A 19,946-nucleotide genomic window follows, 5' to 3' on the forward strand; every position below is an offset into this window, starting at 1 on the left:
GAATCTTGAAAATGCTAATTGAAATATTACTAATCAATTTTAGATGCTGCTTAAAAACTTTGTAGTGTTCTGACAAGGTGTCACGCTTTCCTTTTGTGCACGCATTGTAAAACAAAGGCAAGACATTAAAAGTTAGTGAAACATCGATAAACAGGCAGATAGGCTGATAGAGAGATAATGGAGAGAGAGAGTGATATGGCAAATGTGGCTAAATGTTAAAATTGGTGACTCTGGGTATCTGGGGGGGATAGGGGTATGTTGGAGTTCTCTGTTTGGGATTTCTTTTATTTTTTGTTACCGTCCTGTAAATTTGAAAGTGTTTCAAAGTAAGAAGTTTATTAAAAGCTTAATGAAACATTTTTATAAGAATTTTTATAAGTATGCCTGAGTTCCAGGCTTGATCATTTCAAGATTAGTGGGATTATAATACATTTTTATTTACAGTATGCCTTCTGCCCAGAGCTTTCTGGGTGCCCAACTAAATGCTCACTAAATATTACCAATATCCTCACTTAAATTAGTATATTACTTTAGATTTTAAAAGTTCCTCTTCTTTATTATCATCCATTTGAATGAAGAAAGACCCTAAAACTGATTCCAAGGATCTTCAAATAAGTTTATAGTGGAATATATATTGGTGAGTTTAATCATCTTGAATTGAGGGCTTTTATATAGTACAGCAGCTATATGTCTTTGCCACTGATCTTGGGGTTTTTTTGTGTGAGTGCTCATGGCATCAGCAAGAATTAATGGAAATTGTGGATTCTCTGAAGGCCGCTGGAGGGGATTTACCAATCTCCTAATATATCAGTGTCTCTTCATGTCTGTTTCTGATGGAATCCAACAGTAGGTCAGCATCCTTAGGTAAAGAAAGGCTTCCTAAGAGTGAACAGTAGTCATTAAAAACAAATTAATAAAGCCGGGCGTCTGCTAATCTCTTTGTTAAGAAGGAATTCTTGCTGCCAACATTGTAGAAACCATTAGAAGTAGTCTCCATTGGAAACCAGGTTTCGACATTCTGCCCTGGGCTGCCAAAAGTATTGCATTCAAAAATACGAAAGTAAGTTGAACTTCGAATTATAATTCCAATGACTGTCGAGTGAAATGGATTCTTGCTCTGGCACTGTCCCTTTGAGGCTTTGTGTTGATTCACATAAGATAAAAATCTGTGTGGTCTGACAGTTGAAAAGGTCAGAAGTGCACTTGATGACTGGTGGTTTCAGCCCATTCCCAAATCGTGATTAAAAAGGAAGATTTAGGAACTACTGTGGGATTTTTCAAAGTAATCTTTTAAAACAGAGTCATTGCTACATGTTTCAGCTTCAAGTTTATTGACTTAGCCAAGTATAGATTATATTTTCACTACTATTTAGCAATAACCTCTAACTCAACAAGAAGCTTGCACCCAATTGAGACACTTTGGCTTTAGGGCTGCCTCGTTGTTTTAGGAAATGACATCTAATTGTCACTGTGGTCATCCTGATATAGAAAAGTGAACTGTCCAGTTTAATGCTTCTGCTGAAATTCTAAAGCACATTTTCTGTCTGTTCCCGTTATGAAACTACTGGGTGCAATGTCTTGATATTTTTGACTTGTGTAGCTTAGGCAGTCTCTGTACCTGTGAAATATGTTGCTTTTAATTTTAGATTGGAGACTTATCTATTAATTGAAGATCAGTCAGGTGAACACAAGTGGAAGCTTTGAAATTAACTTTCTTTGGGCCACAGATTGATAGACTTGTTTTAACAGACTGGAGTCACCTTACAAAGTGACTTGCCCAAAGGGACACCATTTGTCGGTGAACCCAGTTTCTTCAAGATGGTTGGTTCAAGAAAGTTAACTAAGATGATATCATGAAACACTAAAAGCACCCCCAGTGGCAGGGGCAGAATGTTAGATGCTGGTGTCCAGATCCTCAAAGAGACTCTACTTCTAGATCAATGTAGCACATTTTCTGTTCTTAGCCAATTATATTTGATAATGCCAGAATTGAGATGCTTTCGGGGGCATCATCTATTACCAAAATGCAATAGCCACTCCGTATCTGAGCCTTTTGTCTTCTTCAAAGTCAAGACCAAGTCTCACTTTCTTGCCTGACCACCCTAAATCCATGGCCAGTTTTCTCTTTTCTGGCTTCCTATTACACTTGTCATCAGAACCATTCATCGGGCTTTTAAAGTAGTATCACTGCACAGTTAGGACTTTCTAAGATGGTACTGATTTCAAAAAAATCACTTTGATTCTCTCCAATACTAAACATTCAGGAAATTCCCATTTCAGCCATCTAAATCGTATCACCCAAAGTGGTTCTCATATGTACCCAAAGCACAATACTCAGTTTGACTGTGTACCTGATTCAGGGTTCAGTAAATGTATGTTCACTCGTACCATCATTACTCATTTTAGGTGTGAAGACCTTGTCTACCCATCTAGAGAATATGCTGTGTGTGGACATGTATTGTTTATCATCTAATGAATCCCCATAATGCTTAGCTTGGCAAATTGTGCATAGTGGGGATGCAATGTCTATTTTTCATGTGGGATTACTTCCTTAACATGAACATGTTTTCTAAACTTCAAGTTTGGGAGTACCGAAACACAGTGATTCTGGTCAAGAGTGGAGTATGGTTGTTTAAGAAGGGTTTGTTTGTTCTGTATTGGTAATGTGGTGTGCTTGTACCTGGAATTCTCACCAGCTATTGTCCACATTAACTGGCGCTCAGTTAGGCCTCATAAATCACGTTACATGATGCATCACTCCTTCTTTGGTCTTCAGCGTACAATGCAATGGGCTCGAGATGCTCCACAGGGCAGACCCACACTTCATGCCATAGACCCTTACTTTATGACACAAACTGTGTCAAAGATCTGTGTTTTGCAGAGTGATTTTCTGGAAAAGTGCCATGGCCTTCCATGAGCCAAGAGTCTCAGAGGGTCCCATAAATGCTGGGAAGATGGGGCTTTGGGGCCGTCTCTCAAGCTAACTGGAGATGCTAAGTACGGCCCAGGGGAAGTGTAAGAAACTGGAACGTCTTGAATTTGTTCCATTGATTTTTCAGCCAACACAGGCACGTAACAAATTGGGGTGTTCTCAAATAAAAGCATCAGGAATAAACTCGAATTTTAGAGAGTGATTTCCTGGCCTCACATGCAGGTGCATTTTTGGGCGGGCTGGATATAGCAGGAGATAAGTAAAAATATAAAAGTATGGACAAAGGCCAGAGTTGTGAATCATTATTTATAACCCAACCAGGCAGTAATTTTGCCAACTCTCCATTCTTAAATATGAGGGCCATCTTCATGGTAATCAAACTATTACTCTAACGCTCTTTACTTATCAGGAGACCAACCTGAGATTGAAGACCTGAAAACGGAGTTTGTCTTCAATTCATTCGAAATGCAAGTGGAGGAGACAATCTATAGCTGCTGTGGCATATTTTTAAGCAAAAGCAGGCACCTACATTGACCTCCTATTTACATTTCTTTGAGAAGGAAAAAAAAGTCACATAAAAGCTATCAAGGAACACATTTCACAGCAGGCAAATTAATTGGTTTTACAGTATTTGAATGGAGGGATTGTCAAATAAAACATGCCGTGACAGTTAATAGTGTCATTTAGAGCCAGAAAATTATTGGCTTATTTGTTATTGGATAAAAGGAAGGCAAACATTTTGTATTAGGAAGTTTTAATGTGTTTAAAATCCTCATTAGGGATTAATGGACACGCTTGCTTAGCATAGCGCCTCATTAATTTGAGGCCAAACAGTTACTTCTGTGTTTCAATTTCAGTGTTGTTTCTTAACATTTTTTTTCCTTCTCTTTAATTAGATCTTGCATTCCACTTTGGTCTCTACACCACTGGAGATGTAGAATTAATTAATGAGATTTATAAATCTAATGGAAATGAGTTATTCTTAGCTCTCATTTCATTTTAGTGAGCAGTTAAACCACACGTAAGTGAGTGCATATCTGAGAGATTTCGGAAGTGTAGAAAAAAATACTAACTTCCCTGAATATATTTAGCAGTGTCACTTGGCATTAAGAGATAAAAGTGTTTTAATTAGAGTTATAAATAATAAGGGAGCTGGCAAACCCCAGTGTCATCCACTAGCAATTAAGACAATCCTAAGTGCAGGGTTTTGAGAGTCAATAAGGCGCCAAGTTCGTTAGCAGTTTGGTCTGAGAGTGGAGCCGCTTTCTATCAAGTGTGTCCCATTGTCACATTTTTATTGAGGGTGTGTGCGGGTACAATTTATAAAGTCTATTCTGCTTACATTGCTTTAAGGAGTATGTGGCTAGGAAAAAAAAATCAAACTGAAATCTGGGTTTCACATTTTAGCACATCATTGGCTAAGTATTTAGAAGAAGAATGTAGGAGTTTCTTTAAGGTGAGGGATTGTGAATGTCAAGGGAAAAACCTTTCTTTTCTAAAAGACGGTCAAGAATAGGAGCCAAAGATACGTATTTAAAAGGTTCTTTTGGAAATGACAGTGCAACACTTAATTTAAGACTCCGTAATATGCCTGTGGCATTTCTTCAGAAGCTACCAGAAAAACCTGAACTGCCAATTCCTTGTCATTGTTGTTTTTTCTTTCCCCAATGAGGAAGTCCTGGTTTCTTGAGGAAACCATAAGTGCTTTGAAGAACCTGTCAGTCCAAAGAATATTTTAAAAGATAATCATATCTTGAAATGTTTCTTGCTAACAATCATATTCTAAGTGTGTAAAATGCTTGCTTAAATACAAAATATTTTAACAATTAAAAATAACTCTTCTTTCAACAATTGGGAAACTACTTCCAGTATTCTATAAGAATGATCTCTCTCAAGAGGATATGGGTTAAGACTTCTTTGTGCTCCCCTAGAGACAAAGTTGAGTTCCTTTTGCCTCACAGAGGAGACCCTCAAGCCCTGGGGCCATATTTTGCCCTGGGTTTAATTTCATCTGGTCTTCTGGGTAATATTACAGAAGTCACCTCTGTGGGATCCCAGAAAAAGCATTACTCCTGTTCCTGGGCTCTTTGCTTAGTCCATGCAGAATGAAGTCTCTTAGAGATTAGAGCAGTTGAGAACTGTGAATTGTGGTTAATGAGCTAATCAGTGTTTGAAAGGCAGTAGCTAATGGTGATGAGCATCTGAGCTGCTAGGCCAACACCTTTCTCCTTTCTTCCTCCTTCTTCTTTTATATCCCTCCCCAACGTTTATATTTCCTTCTGTGTTTCACTCTGTAGCTCTTTCTCTCTCTCCCTCCAACATTACTATATAGTTCTATTATACTTCCCTAGCAAATCCATGTTCCAATTCTCTAAGACATTGATTTCACACCTTTCCTTCCTCTTCAAATTTCTAATAACTAACACCCAATCCACATACGTCCTAGAGAAAAATAGATACAATCAGACAAATGCTACCCCATCTTCTCGTCTTTAATTTCTCCAGCCCAGCTGCTTATGTACCCAGGCCCTCTGCCTTCCCTCACCTCACAATGGAAGAAGTGTCCAGAAGTGTCTATGCTCCTATTTCAGGTCAACCTCTCCGGCTTTGTCCTGGTCCACTCTCTCCTTCTCAAGGACTTTGCTTTTGCAATCATCCCCTTTCTCTTCTGCAATACTTTTACTCTCTCCACTGAATCATTCCAATTGATATATATATATATATATATATATATATATATATATATATATGATATGTCTTAATACCATCCCTCTTAAAAAAGCAAAAAAAAAGTTGACCCCATCATGCCACCACCCATCACCCCATTCCTCTACTCCCTTTCATGATAAAAACCCTCAGGAGAATTGTTACTATTCACTCTTTCCTTTTCCACCCCTCCCACCCTCTCCCCAACACACTCCAATCAGGTTTGCCTAACCATCATGTCATTGGAACAGCTTTGACCAAGCTCACCAATGTCCTTGACCTTGCCAAAGCCAATGGCCGATTCTGAATCTTCCTCTTTCTTAATGGCCATTCTCCCCTTGATGCACTTTCTCCTCTAGGCTTCTGGAGTATCACGCTTGCCTGATTTTCCCCCTACCTCTCTAGACCATTCTGAAGAGTTCATGTTTGGCTTTGGAGTACATGACATGTGGTAGATGATATGCTGCGTTATATGGGATGTGGTCACTGGCACAAAGGACTGTAAGAGGTCTTTTTGTTCAGTTTCATCTTAGTAGGACTAAGTTGTGAATACTGTTCTGTAGAAGAGGCCTGTAGTACATGTACGCTATACCAGGTTTGGCTTCTTAAGTATGCTTTCATTGGTTAGTACAAAAATTAGTTCATATTTTCCATGCATTTGAAAAATAGCAGGGGAAGCAATAATATCCCCAGAATTTGACAGTATCAGTAATCCACAGAGAAAACAATCCATGTAGAGCAGACAAAGAAATGAAAGTTAAAAATGGACTACTACATAGAATAAATATATAGAAATTCAAATAGAATAAAACAGAAGATGAATAAAACCACAGAGTTTGAAGGATACCTGAGAGATCATCTCACCTGGTGACCAAGCGAAGGTGAAAGTGTTGTTATTCAGTGGTAAAGTGGGAAATATGAGAACTGTGGTATGTATGTGTGTGTACGCGTGCACGCGCGTGCATGCATGTGCATGGTGTTGGCATTAAGTTTTCCAATTGTCCTATCTTGGGGAGAAACTCTCTTTCATTCTGAGATTATGCCCTTCCTCTCTTTTGGACGTTCTTTGTTTTACAAAATAATGGTGGTAAGTAGTTGCTTTTGTAATGTTCTTTCTACAAAAGTTGGTCATCTTAAACAGATCCTCTATTTTTTTTTACTGTTATGTTTGAAATACGAAGCACTTGGAACTTGAAATATATCCCCATGCCTTCTGGTATAAGTGGGAGAACAAGGAAGTGAATTGCCCCAAATCACACAGCTTGTCAGTGGTAGAGCTTGGGCTTAGAACTACCATTTCCTCACTCCCACTGTTTTCTTTTTCACTGCTTTACAAGAGCCTTGTTACCTGAAAGTGAGATTTTTTAGTTGCTCTATACTCTGAAAGTTTGCTGCGATGGTAGAGAGGTCACAAGAATACATTTATTCTTTGACAAAACTTGACAGTGAATTCTCTTCCTGGTATGTCTTCTAAGTACTTGATAACATTGGCTCTGGATAGAGTTCACTCCAGTTTGTGCATCTGTATTTTTACAGTATCCTCTTTTACTAGAAGGGATTATGGGCCAGCACACCAAACAGCCATGAACATTAATGGAAACGCAGTCAGCAGGGGTTTAGCATTAGCAAGGCTTTACTCCTAAATGGTATTTGGCTGCAGTGCTAGGACTTGGACAGGATGAAGGTGGGTGTCCTGCTGGGCCTGAGGAGTTGGAGGCATACCTAGTGATTTCAAAAGGAGGGGCCCATGGCCAGAAGGTCTATGGATTGGAAGGCAGGCACCGAGAGCGGACAAGTGCCAAGAAGATCCCAGGCAGGAAGGGGCAAGAGGGGTGGGTCAGAGTCAGCCAGACTGACATGGAGGAGCAGGAGGATTCAGCCTGAGTCTGAGCAGCAGAGATCAGCCATCTAGGAGCGAAGTCTGGTCCTAGGGGACCTGGCCAGCAGAGCCTGATGCCCCTGGCCAGCCCGGGTGACCAGAGGCAGGACATTCTTGGGGGAATGTGGGGCAGGTAGCCAAAGACTCCCAGAGAGGTTCTTGGTTTCTTAGAATAAGATTTCTAGATGGGGATCTTATTTTTCTTTAAGGCCATTCCCCACCCCACCCCCCGCCCCGTGTGTAGCTCACCCTTCTATAGTAACTAGTTATTAGACCAAATAAATGAACAGTGAGCTAATGGCTATTCAGAGCCCAGTGAATTAAGTACTCTTCACTTGAAATTCCATCTGCCATTAGGTACTCTCAGCTGATGATGGGCCCTTCTGCATATGCATTCTGCCATTGCCCATACCTAATGTAATCAGTGGAGAGATGTCCTCCTAATGAAGCAGGGAGCTCATCCCTCCCCCACCCCTCCTGCCCCCACTCCTCTCTCTCTCTCTCTCTCTGTTGTCTTACCCCCTCAAGGCCCATCTCCAGCCTCCTTTGTCACCTTCAGTGAGAGCCAGCAGATGGAGCAGCAGCCTGGACTCCTTATACACTTTGTTCCTGAAAAGGGTTTAATGATCAGTGACATTCACAAGCTGCCATGGGGGCCAGTTTACAAGGCAACCAAGCTTTCATGCCAGTGGTCCCAAGGCCCAGAGCACCGAGGCTTTTCTAAGGGTCTCAGGGGGAACTTAGAATAGAAGGTACTGATGGAGAAGGACCTATTATTCATTAAGACTTAATATGCACCCATTGCTAGACTAGGATGCTTTATATACCTCACCTCATTTCAACCTCCCGACATTGTTAGAAGTGAATATTTGTATTTCCCTTATATGATTAGGGAAGCAGAGGTTCAGAGAAGTTCAAGTGACTTGCCCAAGGTCAGAAAGCAAGTTAAGTATCAGTGTTGGAATTTAAATCCAAGTGTGTCCAGTTTCAAAGACAATTTTCTTTCCACCACCCCTTTTACCCCCCAAAAATCTAGTAAACTATCCTATTTATTTACACAAAGAAAAGTTGACTGCTATCACCCTTCCTTTTAGTCTTCATTCCCTGTAAGGTTTTATACAAAAGGGTCATTTTCTGCATTTGGCTCAAAATGATATATGTTAAATTCCTTTGATCACCATGCTCTGTTTTGTTCTTTCCTTTCTTAGAGGGAATAGTGCATATTAGCTTGTTTTGGATGGAATATTTTGACCATGTGACTTCCTTAAAAACTGGCCAGAATTTGTATTTTAAAGTAAACACCAACTCTTTGGGCACCAAAGACTTTTGCTTTATTGAAATGAAATTAGAGGATAAGTTGGTTGGACCATGTAACCGGTGTGGAATCTTTTCTGTTTTGATTAAAGTTATATTACTTGAGGACTTCTGTCTGCAGCTTATGTAAGGTGAACTGTTCTGGTTAAATCAGAGACTCACGAATACAAACTAGAGTAGAGACAGGTTAAGGTGAGGCAGGAAACAAGGGACAACAAGGTCCTCTGGTGAATTGGGCTTAAAGTTCCCCAAATTCATTTCTGATGGGGAGAGAAAGGAATCCCCAAGTGCATGCAATTAGGAACTTCAGAGGCTGCTGTTCCCAGTTTTTGCAAATGACCAATGATGATGGGGATTAAAACTTTGAAGAAGTCTGAAAACTCATTTGGTAGTATGAGCTCATAACCTGAGTTTTTCATTTTCTTTGTAAGCAATGCCTGGCCAGGCGCACTCTGTGTCCTATAACTCAAATCTTAAGATAAATGTGGCAATTTGTTAATGAAAATGCAAACGGAGTTAGTTTGGAAAGTGCCTCTTAGTTGCGGATGCTGTTTCAAATGCTCCGTGGTCTTATTAGTGTGACCCTTGCAACCAAGCATTCCCTGGAAATTAAGCTTGATTTTTGAATTTCACTCTGCAAAGACTTTGTCAATTTGGAATATGCCTAGGATAGTGGGCTTCTATTGCCAGATATTGTGGGGCAATTTCAGGATGATTTTATGGAAAAAAAATAAGGACTGCTCTTCCCTGGAAATCTCTGAATAATCACATATTCAGAGGCATGCCTTGAACTCCTCCTGTTAACATGTGATGGTCTTTAATGTTTTCCATGAATTCCATGTTTTCGATTAGTGCTAGCTGCTGCTTCTGTCTCTCAATGCCACAATCAGGGTATTTCTGATATCTTGTATTACCCTAATCGCCAAGAAGTATGCTCCAAAACTGATTAATTCCAGAATGATTAAAACATCCTATGTGATTCATTTATTGTTGCTGCAGTTAATTGAATATTTGATGATTTAAAGGTACCCTGATTATTTCCTAAGATATGTACTTCTCACCGGGCAGCTGATCAGTGCGTGGTCTCTCTGTGGCTGCACAGGGTGGGTGGCAGTCTGCACTATTTCGCATGCAGAGGGGGAGGCCCTTGCGAGGGCTCTCAGTCAACTTGCCACCTGCCCGACGTGCGCCTCTCTTCCCTGGCCCTCAGAGAACCACATCCGTGCCCAGCACAAAAGGGTCGTCCAGGGCCAGGAGTGAGAGCCCAGGCTCCCGTGCAGCGTGCAGCGTGCAGCGTGCAGCTTGCTTCCTGCTCCAGGAGGAGGGGGCGGCGAGGGGGAATGCGCAAGGGCTCTGCGGCTCTGAGTGGCTAACTTGCGCATTGTGGACTAGCTGAATACTCGAGAGTGGCTTTAAAGAGAGGAGAAGGTGGCTCGGGAATTAAGCAGCAGCTTGGCAACTCAACGGGTAGCAGTTCTAATCCCAGGGCCACTACTTCTTCCGTCTCTTTATTTCACACCTGTCCGAGTGACTCCACCAGAATTACTACTGTGAGAGGAGAGAGAGAGAGAGAGAGAGAGAGAGAGAGAGAGAGAGAGAGAGAGAGAGAGTGTGTGTGTGTGTGTGTGTTAGAGAAAGAACAAGAGAAAAAGCAACTGGACCAAGCTGGGGCTTCCTTCCAGTGCACAGTGACCCCGGCGCCGCTCTGCAGGGGGCTCCGGGGCTGAAGTGGCTTCGGCCGACCTCACCACTTCTCAGCCATGGCAGATCCGTGGCCTCTCACTCCCATATTGAGTGAGGAATACAGTGGGGACCTCGGCGGCTGGGAGCTCCTGTCTGACATGGCTCTGTCTGTGGACCCGGTAGGTACCCCGTTTCCCTGACACCTAACTCTGACCCCTCGTTTGGTATTGTTGTTGATCTCCGTCTAAGTGTTGTCTCCCCAGTTCGTGTAGTGTCTTGGAGGCAGAAATGAAGTTGTCTTCACAGTGTCTCTAAATCCTTCCCCTTGGCCCCATCCTGAGCACAGTGTGAGCTCAATCAGGATTTGCCTTCTGAAGAAATAAATGGGAGGACTGATGAATAGGCAGACCAAGGAATGACTCTGATCCTATTACCCTTGTCATGACTACCTTACAATGGATGTCACAGTGGGTCTCTAATTGTTTGTTTTCTCTTCCCATCTAGACATTTAACTCTGAGAGGAGGAGGCCAAGTCTCAGTGTTACCTGTATTTCCAACCCCACTTGCCTAGCACCGATCTAGGCATGTAAGAAAAGCTCGCTCATTAATTAGAAAACACTTGCAGAGGGAAAATGAAAAGCATTTGTCGCTCAAATACGGTTATCTTGTGGTGACAACCACTGTGGGACAAGGGTTAGCTGAATTTGAGAATGGGGACTCCAGGAGAATGGCGGATTCCAGTATTTAAAAAAAAAATAGAAAGCAAAGAAAAATCTGTACACTGGATGTGACTAAATATTTATTTGGCTGCCCTGTCGGTAGCGTTCTTCCCAATCCTGAGCACTACCGACTCCAGTAAGTCATTATGAGATTTGCTGCAAAACCCCCAGAGTCCACAATTCTTTCTATTTTGACAGCATTTTCCCCCTTATACTGCAATGGATATTTATAATTCCAGGCGTAGAGATGATATTTGCAGTTGCGGTTGGCAAGAGTGAGCCAGATCTTGGCTTGTAAAGACAGGAAGACTGGACTTTCATAATAATGGCAGTTAGGGGAGAAGCAGGACTCATTGTTTGGAGCTTTGCGGGTTACAAAGCGCATTCACATTGTTTCTTGCATTTGATGCCCACAGAACCCTTGTGAGATTGGGAAAGGCAGGTATTAGGTTATTCTTATTTATCGTTATGTTTTATAGTTGGGCACACCACAGCTCAGAGGGGTAAAGTGACTAGTTCTGTTTCCGAGTGGTCCGGCCAGGACCCACTCCCAAATCTTTGGACTCATAGGGAAGTGTTTTTGCTCTCTCTGCATCTTGCTGACCTTTTCCCCTCCTTAATTTGAAATTAACATTGATGCACTTGTGCGCAGAAAGGGGAACAAAGCCCTCTTCAGGAGACAGAGCCATACAACGCAATAATGATGCTGAAGATTAAGCCTTTGTTACCATTATCATGGCTTTTGTGTTTGGGGAATGTATTTGTTAGAGATTCAAAAATCATCTTGTTAAAACCAGGGTATTATGGTGTTAACAGTAGAATGAGATACTCTGTTTGTTGTTAAGAATCTATGTCCTACAAACATTCATTCCAGGGAAGAGTAATAGTCGTTAATTGAAAACAAAACCAAACAATGAAAAAACAAAGAGTTCAATGGTCAAGAAAGTTGGGAAAGTGCTGTATTAAGCCAATTTGACAGCTGTCTCAGAACCTAGCATTGGCTTTGTGGACCTCCAAGTGGGATGTGTGGATTGTAGCATTTCTCAAACTGATTCGGATGTGGAACTTGCTATTTTGCAGAACTATTGTCTATGGGGTGGTCTCCTTGGTAGCACTCACCATAATTACAGTTGTATATTACGTGAGTCTTGATATCCGCCTTCTCCTCAAGTCTTTTGCTTCCCACTGTATCTCTTCCTAGCACTAGCCTACTAGTACCGTCCTTGGTTCTCAAGACATATTTGTTGAATGAATGTGTGAATGACTGAATTGTATTAGGCCAAACCACCCATGGTTCCCTCTCTGAAATCTGTATTCAAGGTCCTTTACAATGTATGCCCAGCTGACTTTTTTTAAAAGATTTTTTCTCCTACTGTTTCTTCTTCCCAGTATTACAGGGTTATGGTTTTTGGAAGTGTAACTATAAAATTTATCATCCAAATTGGGACATTTTTTGAGGGTTGAAAGGGAATGTTATTAATGATTGCACCAGGATAACAGGTATAAACTGGGAGTGTCCAGGGTAATCCAGGGCAGACGGCCCCTTCATTAGTGACCCTGTTATCATCCTGCCTCCCCAGCTTGGCACTTTATGCTTGTTGGAGCAGGAACGTCTCTTATATGTAGAAGGTACTTGATAAATATTGGTCAAAACAAATATATGCATAGTATTGGCATTCATGTTAATTTAGGATTTGCTGAGGATTCTAGCATGTATTTTTTAAGGGTGCAGAACACTGGTGCCCTATTCTTTTCTCCATTTCTCCAAATGTGGTTGAGGGCATACTTCACGGTACCAGAGAGCAGCTACAAGAGGCAATGCTTTCCTTTCAGGGCTGGACTTTTACCTCCTGGGGCAGTTTGTTCAAGAGAACAGAGGTTCTATGTCCGGCGCTTCTCCGCCCCGCCTCGAGTCCTCGGTCGGCCGGCGATGGGGACCAGAGAGATAAGGGGAGAGAGGGTGCGGACAACGTCTTACCCGGAGCACTTGTGATCACTCAGGACTCGCGGTGGTAAAGCAGATAAACTTTTAATGGGACTAGGCAATCATCATCTTTACAGGTTCCACCCGGGGCGAGACACCTCGGGGGAGAACAACCTCGATGCGGCCGTCAGGTACGGCTCCTTGTGGGCTGTCTCCCCGAGCTTTGCCCGGGAACTTTCTTATAAACCTTGCGTGTATCCAATGGGCTAACGCCACGCACACAAGCATGATTGGTGAATACAGCGGGTGGTTACATACATCAGAAGCCGGAAGCAGGATGTGGGCGCCATCTTGGCACCACTCGATGGGCGGGGGGAACTCAAGGGCAGGCTGCAGCTTGTCTACTAGGCCAAATCCGGAAGGTGGCTGCTCACAGTTCTACATGCCAGAACTGGAGGGAATGGAGTGATCAGATTGCAATCCCAGAGAGGCTGAAAGTGTGAAGGGAGGCACCGGGCCTGTTTGGGTTATCCCACTCCCAAGTCCGTCAGCGCTGCCTTATTTTGGAATTTGGCTTCTTGCTTCCACCGACTAGGGAGCCCCTGGAGAAAAAAGGCCAAGAGCCTGATGCGGAGTAAGTCCTGCTAAGTGCTTGGATTTGATTGATTAGGGTGGTGTCAGACTGAGAGATATGGCTCATAAGACTTACTTTCTATACTTCTGAGAGTTTCAGCACCAAGATGACCATGCGGTTTGCATAGGAATTAAGTTAAAAGAGAATGCAATTTAATCACAGAAGTGTTTTTTTCTGGGCCTTGTCTTTTTTAAAAAATGTGTTTATGGATAATATACTCAAGTGTATATAGGGTGGAAGGGCCTTCCAGAACACAATTCCAGCTCCCTGTTTGGAGAGATGAGCAGAGACCCAATCTGGCATCGTGGTCTGACTGCTTCATTAACATAAAATAGAATTGGCCCTTTGCAGGTAATTATTGATTTGTATTTAACAGGAAAAGAAACATTGATAGCTAGGTTTGCTTTCTTTACAGTTTTCATCTACGGAGTAAACTATTATACTGCAAGCTTCTCTGAGAATAGCTAAATTGGTCTAATGGTTTTTGTTTGTTGCATTTTAGGTAAGCCTTCCCAGTGATCCGAGCTGCGTGGAAGAAATCTTGCGGGTAAGTTTAAGCCTTTAGTGTGGTGCCTTTGGATAATGAAGCAGTCTCTCTGCTGAAAGGTTTAAAGAAATGACTGTTCTGTTTCAAGGAGTATCATGTTGGCGGAACCTTGCATTCTGCTTCAAGAGCCTTCTGCTTATACCACCTGTATCATTTCTTACCTGGCCCCTCTCTATACCCTAATCAAGCTGGTCTTTTGATCTCACCCATTCCCTTATCTTCTGGGTCTTCCTGTTGAGTCCTGGACTGAGATTCATCACCTCCTTTAGGAAATTTTCCCTATTCGGACACTGTAAGCTACCCTAAATCTTTACTTTTTTGCTTTCTGGGCTTTCAACCCAATCTCCACATTGTCAATGAGACATGGTGATGGCAATTGTGGCCTATACTGAAGGGATGACATGTGAGAGGGTGGAAGAGAGGAGAGACTAAAGATTAAATTATGGCACTGCAGTGAAAAATCAAAGCAAAGCCAAAAACTGAATCTGCTCTCTCTGGCCATTGGCATTATAAATAAGGCAATATGTTGTGTCAACTCTAGGGGGTGAGAGACATGAGTTCCAATTTCAGCTCCACCATTTGTCAACCTCTGCAACTTTGGACGGATGACTTCAGCTTTCTGAATCTCCCTTCCTCATCTGTACAGGAGGACAACAGCACCTGCCCAAGTTTTCTCATAAGCAGCCAGACAGTATATAAATGCTCATTGTTATGGTAAATGGATAACTGGCGTGGTGATGAGAAAACCATGCAGACTTTCAGTCAGGGAAAGAGAGTAGTCTGTGTGGCAGTGGCAATTCTGCGCCCCCCTTGCTCACTTACCAGTGTCACCCCTGCTAAGTGCCTTGTCAACAGCCCAGTGTTTGAAGCAAGCCCTATGAAAACACAGCCAAATGAACAATAGAGAAAACTGTTTACCACCCAGGTGGCCTCTTACCCGATTTCACCTGTTGTGGATGTTCATACCTGTTTCAGCCAAGAACGTTATTGTTGACTATTGAAGAGATGAGTCATATCAGACTGATTAGAGATGAGAATATATGAATTATGGAGATGCAGAAGTGGGACGGGGAGTCACTGGTGTGAAATTCTCAAGTGTGTTGCATCCACAAGTGTGTCAGTGCTTGTTCCTTCCCATTGGACAGAGATGGGGGAAATGTGCCAAATTCATCAACTACCTTCTGTCATGGAAGGTTCCGTGGAAAGAAACCTTTGTTTCCTCTGTTCTCCCCTGAGTTGCAGTCATAAATGAATTCAGTGGTCTTCTCTTAACTCCCAAAGGCATGCCAGACCTCTCTCCAAATCCCTACCTAGTTTGTCACGGTTGGGATTCTTTCCTGCCCAGGCTCATGCTGTGACTTAGTGACAGGAGCGGGAGGAACACCTGTCAGAGGCTGGCAGCTCCAGTCTTCTCAAGGACCACTTAAAGGAACAACAGAATGTCACTTCAGTATGGAAAGAAAAGAAGCAGGTTGCCCTAATAAGCTCATGAACGATAGCACCCTTTGAGAAAGTAACAAAAGTCCTGTTCTTGAAAGAGAACCAAAGGGAACATCGTTTTTGTTTTAATGACTATGGATTGTATAGAATTCTTTTTTCAACAACACCATTAATGAGTGGGCTTTCCTTTTGTTGCAGAATAAATGTTTCATTCCAGATGTTTAGAATAAAAATCAGCCTTCCAAAGTTGATGTCCCAGATTTTTCACCTAATTCTTAAATTTTTATAGACCCCATTACATGTCACAACAGAGTGTACTTCTTGGACTTCTCTGTGATCCTATTTTCAAGTTCACGTATGTTTGGGGGCCTTGGAGACTTGCACGTGGTTCCACAGCAAGTCTGTTTGTGGTTTCGCTCCCCATCTGCTTCCTTCCTTCTTTGGGGGCAAGTACCTTTTCTCTTTGTCTCTACCTCTCCTGGACCCCCTCTGCACCTTTCAAACTAAGTAGAGTCAAAAGCAAGTTCATTTTCTCTACCTCACTGCAGTGGAGCTATGCCGAGAAAGGAGCTCTGGGCTAGAAGGAGGAACGCTGGCTTCCCGTTCCTCTGGTGCTGCCATCACTCCCTAGCTGCGTGGCTTTTCAATCTCTTCAGCTAGAAAGCAGGGGCTAATAATTCACGCCATCACCACCCTCTTCCAGTGAAAGAATTTTACAATTGTACGCATTCTTTGCATATGTAACGTGAAGTCTGTGTGTTCACCCAACTTTCCCAACTCACTGCCCCTTTTTTCCTTCCTGAGCCCGACAGCTAAAGGCATGCAAAGCCACTTCATCTCACACTGGGACAGCCTTCTTTTATTAACCAAGTACAACACAACAGGTCCCTCCCCGCTCTTAGCCCCTCAGCCCCTCAGGCAGTGGAAATACTTTTGCCTAATGTGTTTTATCTTGCCCCCCTTTTCTCAAAACTCTGTTCAAATTAAAACCAGTTGGTTTTCTTTTAAAGCTCCTCTTACCACTTCTCTGCCAATTCAGTTGTCCCCTTTGCTTTCCTAGTCCTCACAATACACCATAGCCCACCTTGTCTGGGCTTCCAGTGTTTTCTTCCCACCCTCCTGCCCTTGCAGGGGCAATCCCATTACAATAAGCAGACTGGACCTGATGTGACCACCTTATTTTGCTATAGCAAGTAAATGCACTTGAACATAATTGCCTTATTTTCATGGTAGGAAATAAGGTTGGAATTATTAATCCCATTTTACAGATCAGGAAATTGAGGCCCAGGGAAATTAAATGACTTGCAATTAGGAGTGAGGCTAATATATGGCCGAAGCTGAAATAGTATCTGATCTTCTCTTTCTACATCCACTGGTCTTTGTCCTTTACCCAGTTGTCAGTCACCCTATCATAAACCCACAGTAAGAATCTCTGGATTAAAAAAAATTTGCTGCAGACAGTGGCTGACTTATTTCTAGCAACTTGAAGAATACCAATAAACCATCATAATTTGTGCAGGTCTTTAGAGTTGATTCTTTCCTCCTGCCATCCTTTAATATTTTCAAATTTCATTCCAAAAGGTACTTTCAAATAATAATAACAGTGACGAAAATAATGGCTACTAATAAAAGAATAATAAGAGTAATGTGCCACTTACCATATACCAGGCATAGTAGTTAAGCACATCATGTCCTTTGATCTTTAAAACAACCCCAAAGATTGTATCATTTAGCTGCATTTTAGCAGTTGGGAAAGTGTGAGAGCCAGGGAGGTTAAGTACCTTGCCCCAAGGTCACACAGGTCCCCACAGGTCTCTGATTAGAAAACCATGAGCTTGCCCATCGTGCTATTCCCTTCCTCTGTTCCTGTTGACATACCTGAATCCATCCTTATTCAACAAGCTCCAGTCCATGTTATGATTAACATTTAACATTATAGAGGCATTAACCATTAATTCACTTCAGCTTCTCTTGTTTACCTATTATTTACAAATTCAATTATGTGAAAATAATTTCAAGTAGTTTATCAAACAAACCTAAATTCCCCAGCCTCCAATACTTTTCCACCAAGCCTTCCAAAGTTGATATCCCAGATTTTCCACCTGATACCTTTCCTCCAAACTGCCCTTCTACCACAAAGAAGCCCTGTCAATTCAGACACCTTTGTAGTTTAAGTACATTGTTGCTTTATTATAAATGTATAAATGTTACAGATCAGAAACTTAAAGGCATCCCTGTGTGCAGTGCTGATTGGCCTGCATACTTGCTTCTGTCAGCATGCCATTTAGTCTTTAGAGTCAAGCTACCATCGAGTGCAAACAGAAATGAAAAATAATAACAATGCTGGCCCCAGTGATAGTGTTTTGCAGTTACAATTCATCTATCTTATGAGGGATTCTTTGGCTGCTCATATGTAATAACATGGGCACCATCAGCAGCTTCTATTCTGAGCTCCATGGGGTTTTATGGGTCCTCGAGTAATCATTTCTCGAAGAGTTAAGCCAAGGAGAACAGGTTGCACTAAATGCTGCTAGCTAAGGATGCATGTTCAATGGTTACTTGTTCTGCTCCAGTATGATTTATTTGCTCCTAGTAAGAATTTACTTAAACATATCAACAAACGATCAATTAAATCCTTTCTAGAGACAAAAATGCAGATAGAGCATTTCTCTTGGATGTGATGACAAACAGATTGTGTTTCCTAGCAAACTACCTTCAGTAGTTGATAATTTCATAGCCAAACATCTGTACATGTAATTCACTGTTTATGGAGGATGCTGAATTTGCTAGCTAAGGTTTTGGGAATCTAAGCTGATGAACTGTATCTTCCTACATACTTCTTCTACCTGTCACGTGGATCATGTTGGTAAGCACTTACTTGGGCACCTAGTTTTGATTATAGCATGGCCTGTGTTTACAGCAGTCTAAGTTATGGCAATCCTACTTATTAGGTTTGTGTTCCAGTTTATGGTTTTCACATGGGAAGAACTTACTAAATAATTATAGGACTACCATATACAGTGCTTGCTATTTTTTACTTTTGAAGGGGAAACAAATGAAAAAGCCCATCTTATGAGTAAAAAGAAAAACAGATCAGGGAACAAAATTGGTCACACAATTAGGTGTGAAAGGAAATTTGATTATTTTATCATAGCAATTCAGCATAATCAAACACCTTTCAGTTGAATCTCTTTTATAAAATTAGCCAATAATTGGAAAATTGATTTTATATCCTGTCAAATTAATTTATAAATAATGTTCAAATTGGAATCATGCAAATGATTTTCTATATCATGTTCTTAAATACGAAACCCTTTCTGGAATATGTCACAAAGCATCTATCCTATTCTAGTGTGGAGTTTTAAAATTACCATGTCTTAGAATAGTAACAGTGGTTCATCAAAGAAAGACAACAATTACTAAATATAATTTAGACTATAATTAATGTTAACATTGATGGAGTCAAATGAATGAACTAATTATTGTACCCTCTGCTATTCTGATGACTAACACTTGCCTAATGACACTGGGAAATATGTAAATTTGTGAGCAGGTGAAAATGCCCTTGACTGGGTAAATTATGTGGAGTATTACCTTTTCTCAAGCTAATTCAAAGCATTAATGGACTTAATACGTAGCATGCATATGCGAGGTGACGCTCATAGAGCCAAATTAGCCCATAAGTGATATTACCCATTACTTGCCTCCCAGTAATCATTTCCCTTTTTCTTAAACTCAGCCCAACCCAAAAGAAGGATTGCTAAATTTAATTATAACAACTATTATGTGAACAATGTAGGTAAGCCATTCAGTGTGCTTCCAAATGCGTTCAGCCTGCCAAGAAGTTTCAGTATTTTCATGTGGAACTGGGGCTTTGCAGCCCATATCTGATGTGAATTTTACATGTTTATACAGACATCGTTGGGAAAGTAAGTAGTGTGAGTACGAGGTGACTGTCCCAGTGAAGCATGGGAACCTGTCAAACCTGGGGACCTGTCAGGGAAGAGATGGTGTCAAATGCCAGTAACTTAGCAACCCAGCATTTAGCTGTCCAGGGAGTGAGCAAGAGTAGACCCTTTAAAATAGCTGAGTAAATAAATATATAAGTCCCTCTATATCTTAGGTGTGCTATAACAATGAGTCTGTTTCTTTAGTCAATCTGTTTCTT

At 41.6% G+C, this 19,946-nt stretch overlaps 1 protein-coding gene across 9 annotated transcripts in view; it reads left to right on the forward strand.

Moving 5' to 3' along the window:
* AFF2 (AF4/FMR2 family member 2) overlaps nt 1–19,946 on the forward strand; it is a 531,893-nt gene that overhangs the window by 333,449 nt on the left and 178,498 nt on the right. For all 9 annotated transcript variants that reach the window (XR_005214493.1, XM_037821151.1, XM_037821156.1 and 6 more), the window contains one exon: nt 14,294–14,338. Coding sequence is in view for 8 of the 9 variants with exons in the window: in XM_037821151.1 (XP_037677079.1) it covers nt 14,294–14,338 (45 nt within the window). In the remaining variant the exon portion in view is untranslated. The remainder of the gene's footprint in view (nt 1–14,293; nt 14,339–19,946) is intronic.

This window comes from Choloepus didactylus, chromosome X, assembly GCF_015220235.1.
Source record: "Choloepus didactylus isolate mChoDid1 chromosome X, mChoDid1.pri, whole genome shotgun sequence".
In the NCBI taxonomy this organism is placed as follows: Eukaryota; Metazoa; Chordata; class Mammalia; order Pilosa; family Megalonychidae; genus Choloepus; species Choloepus didactylus.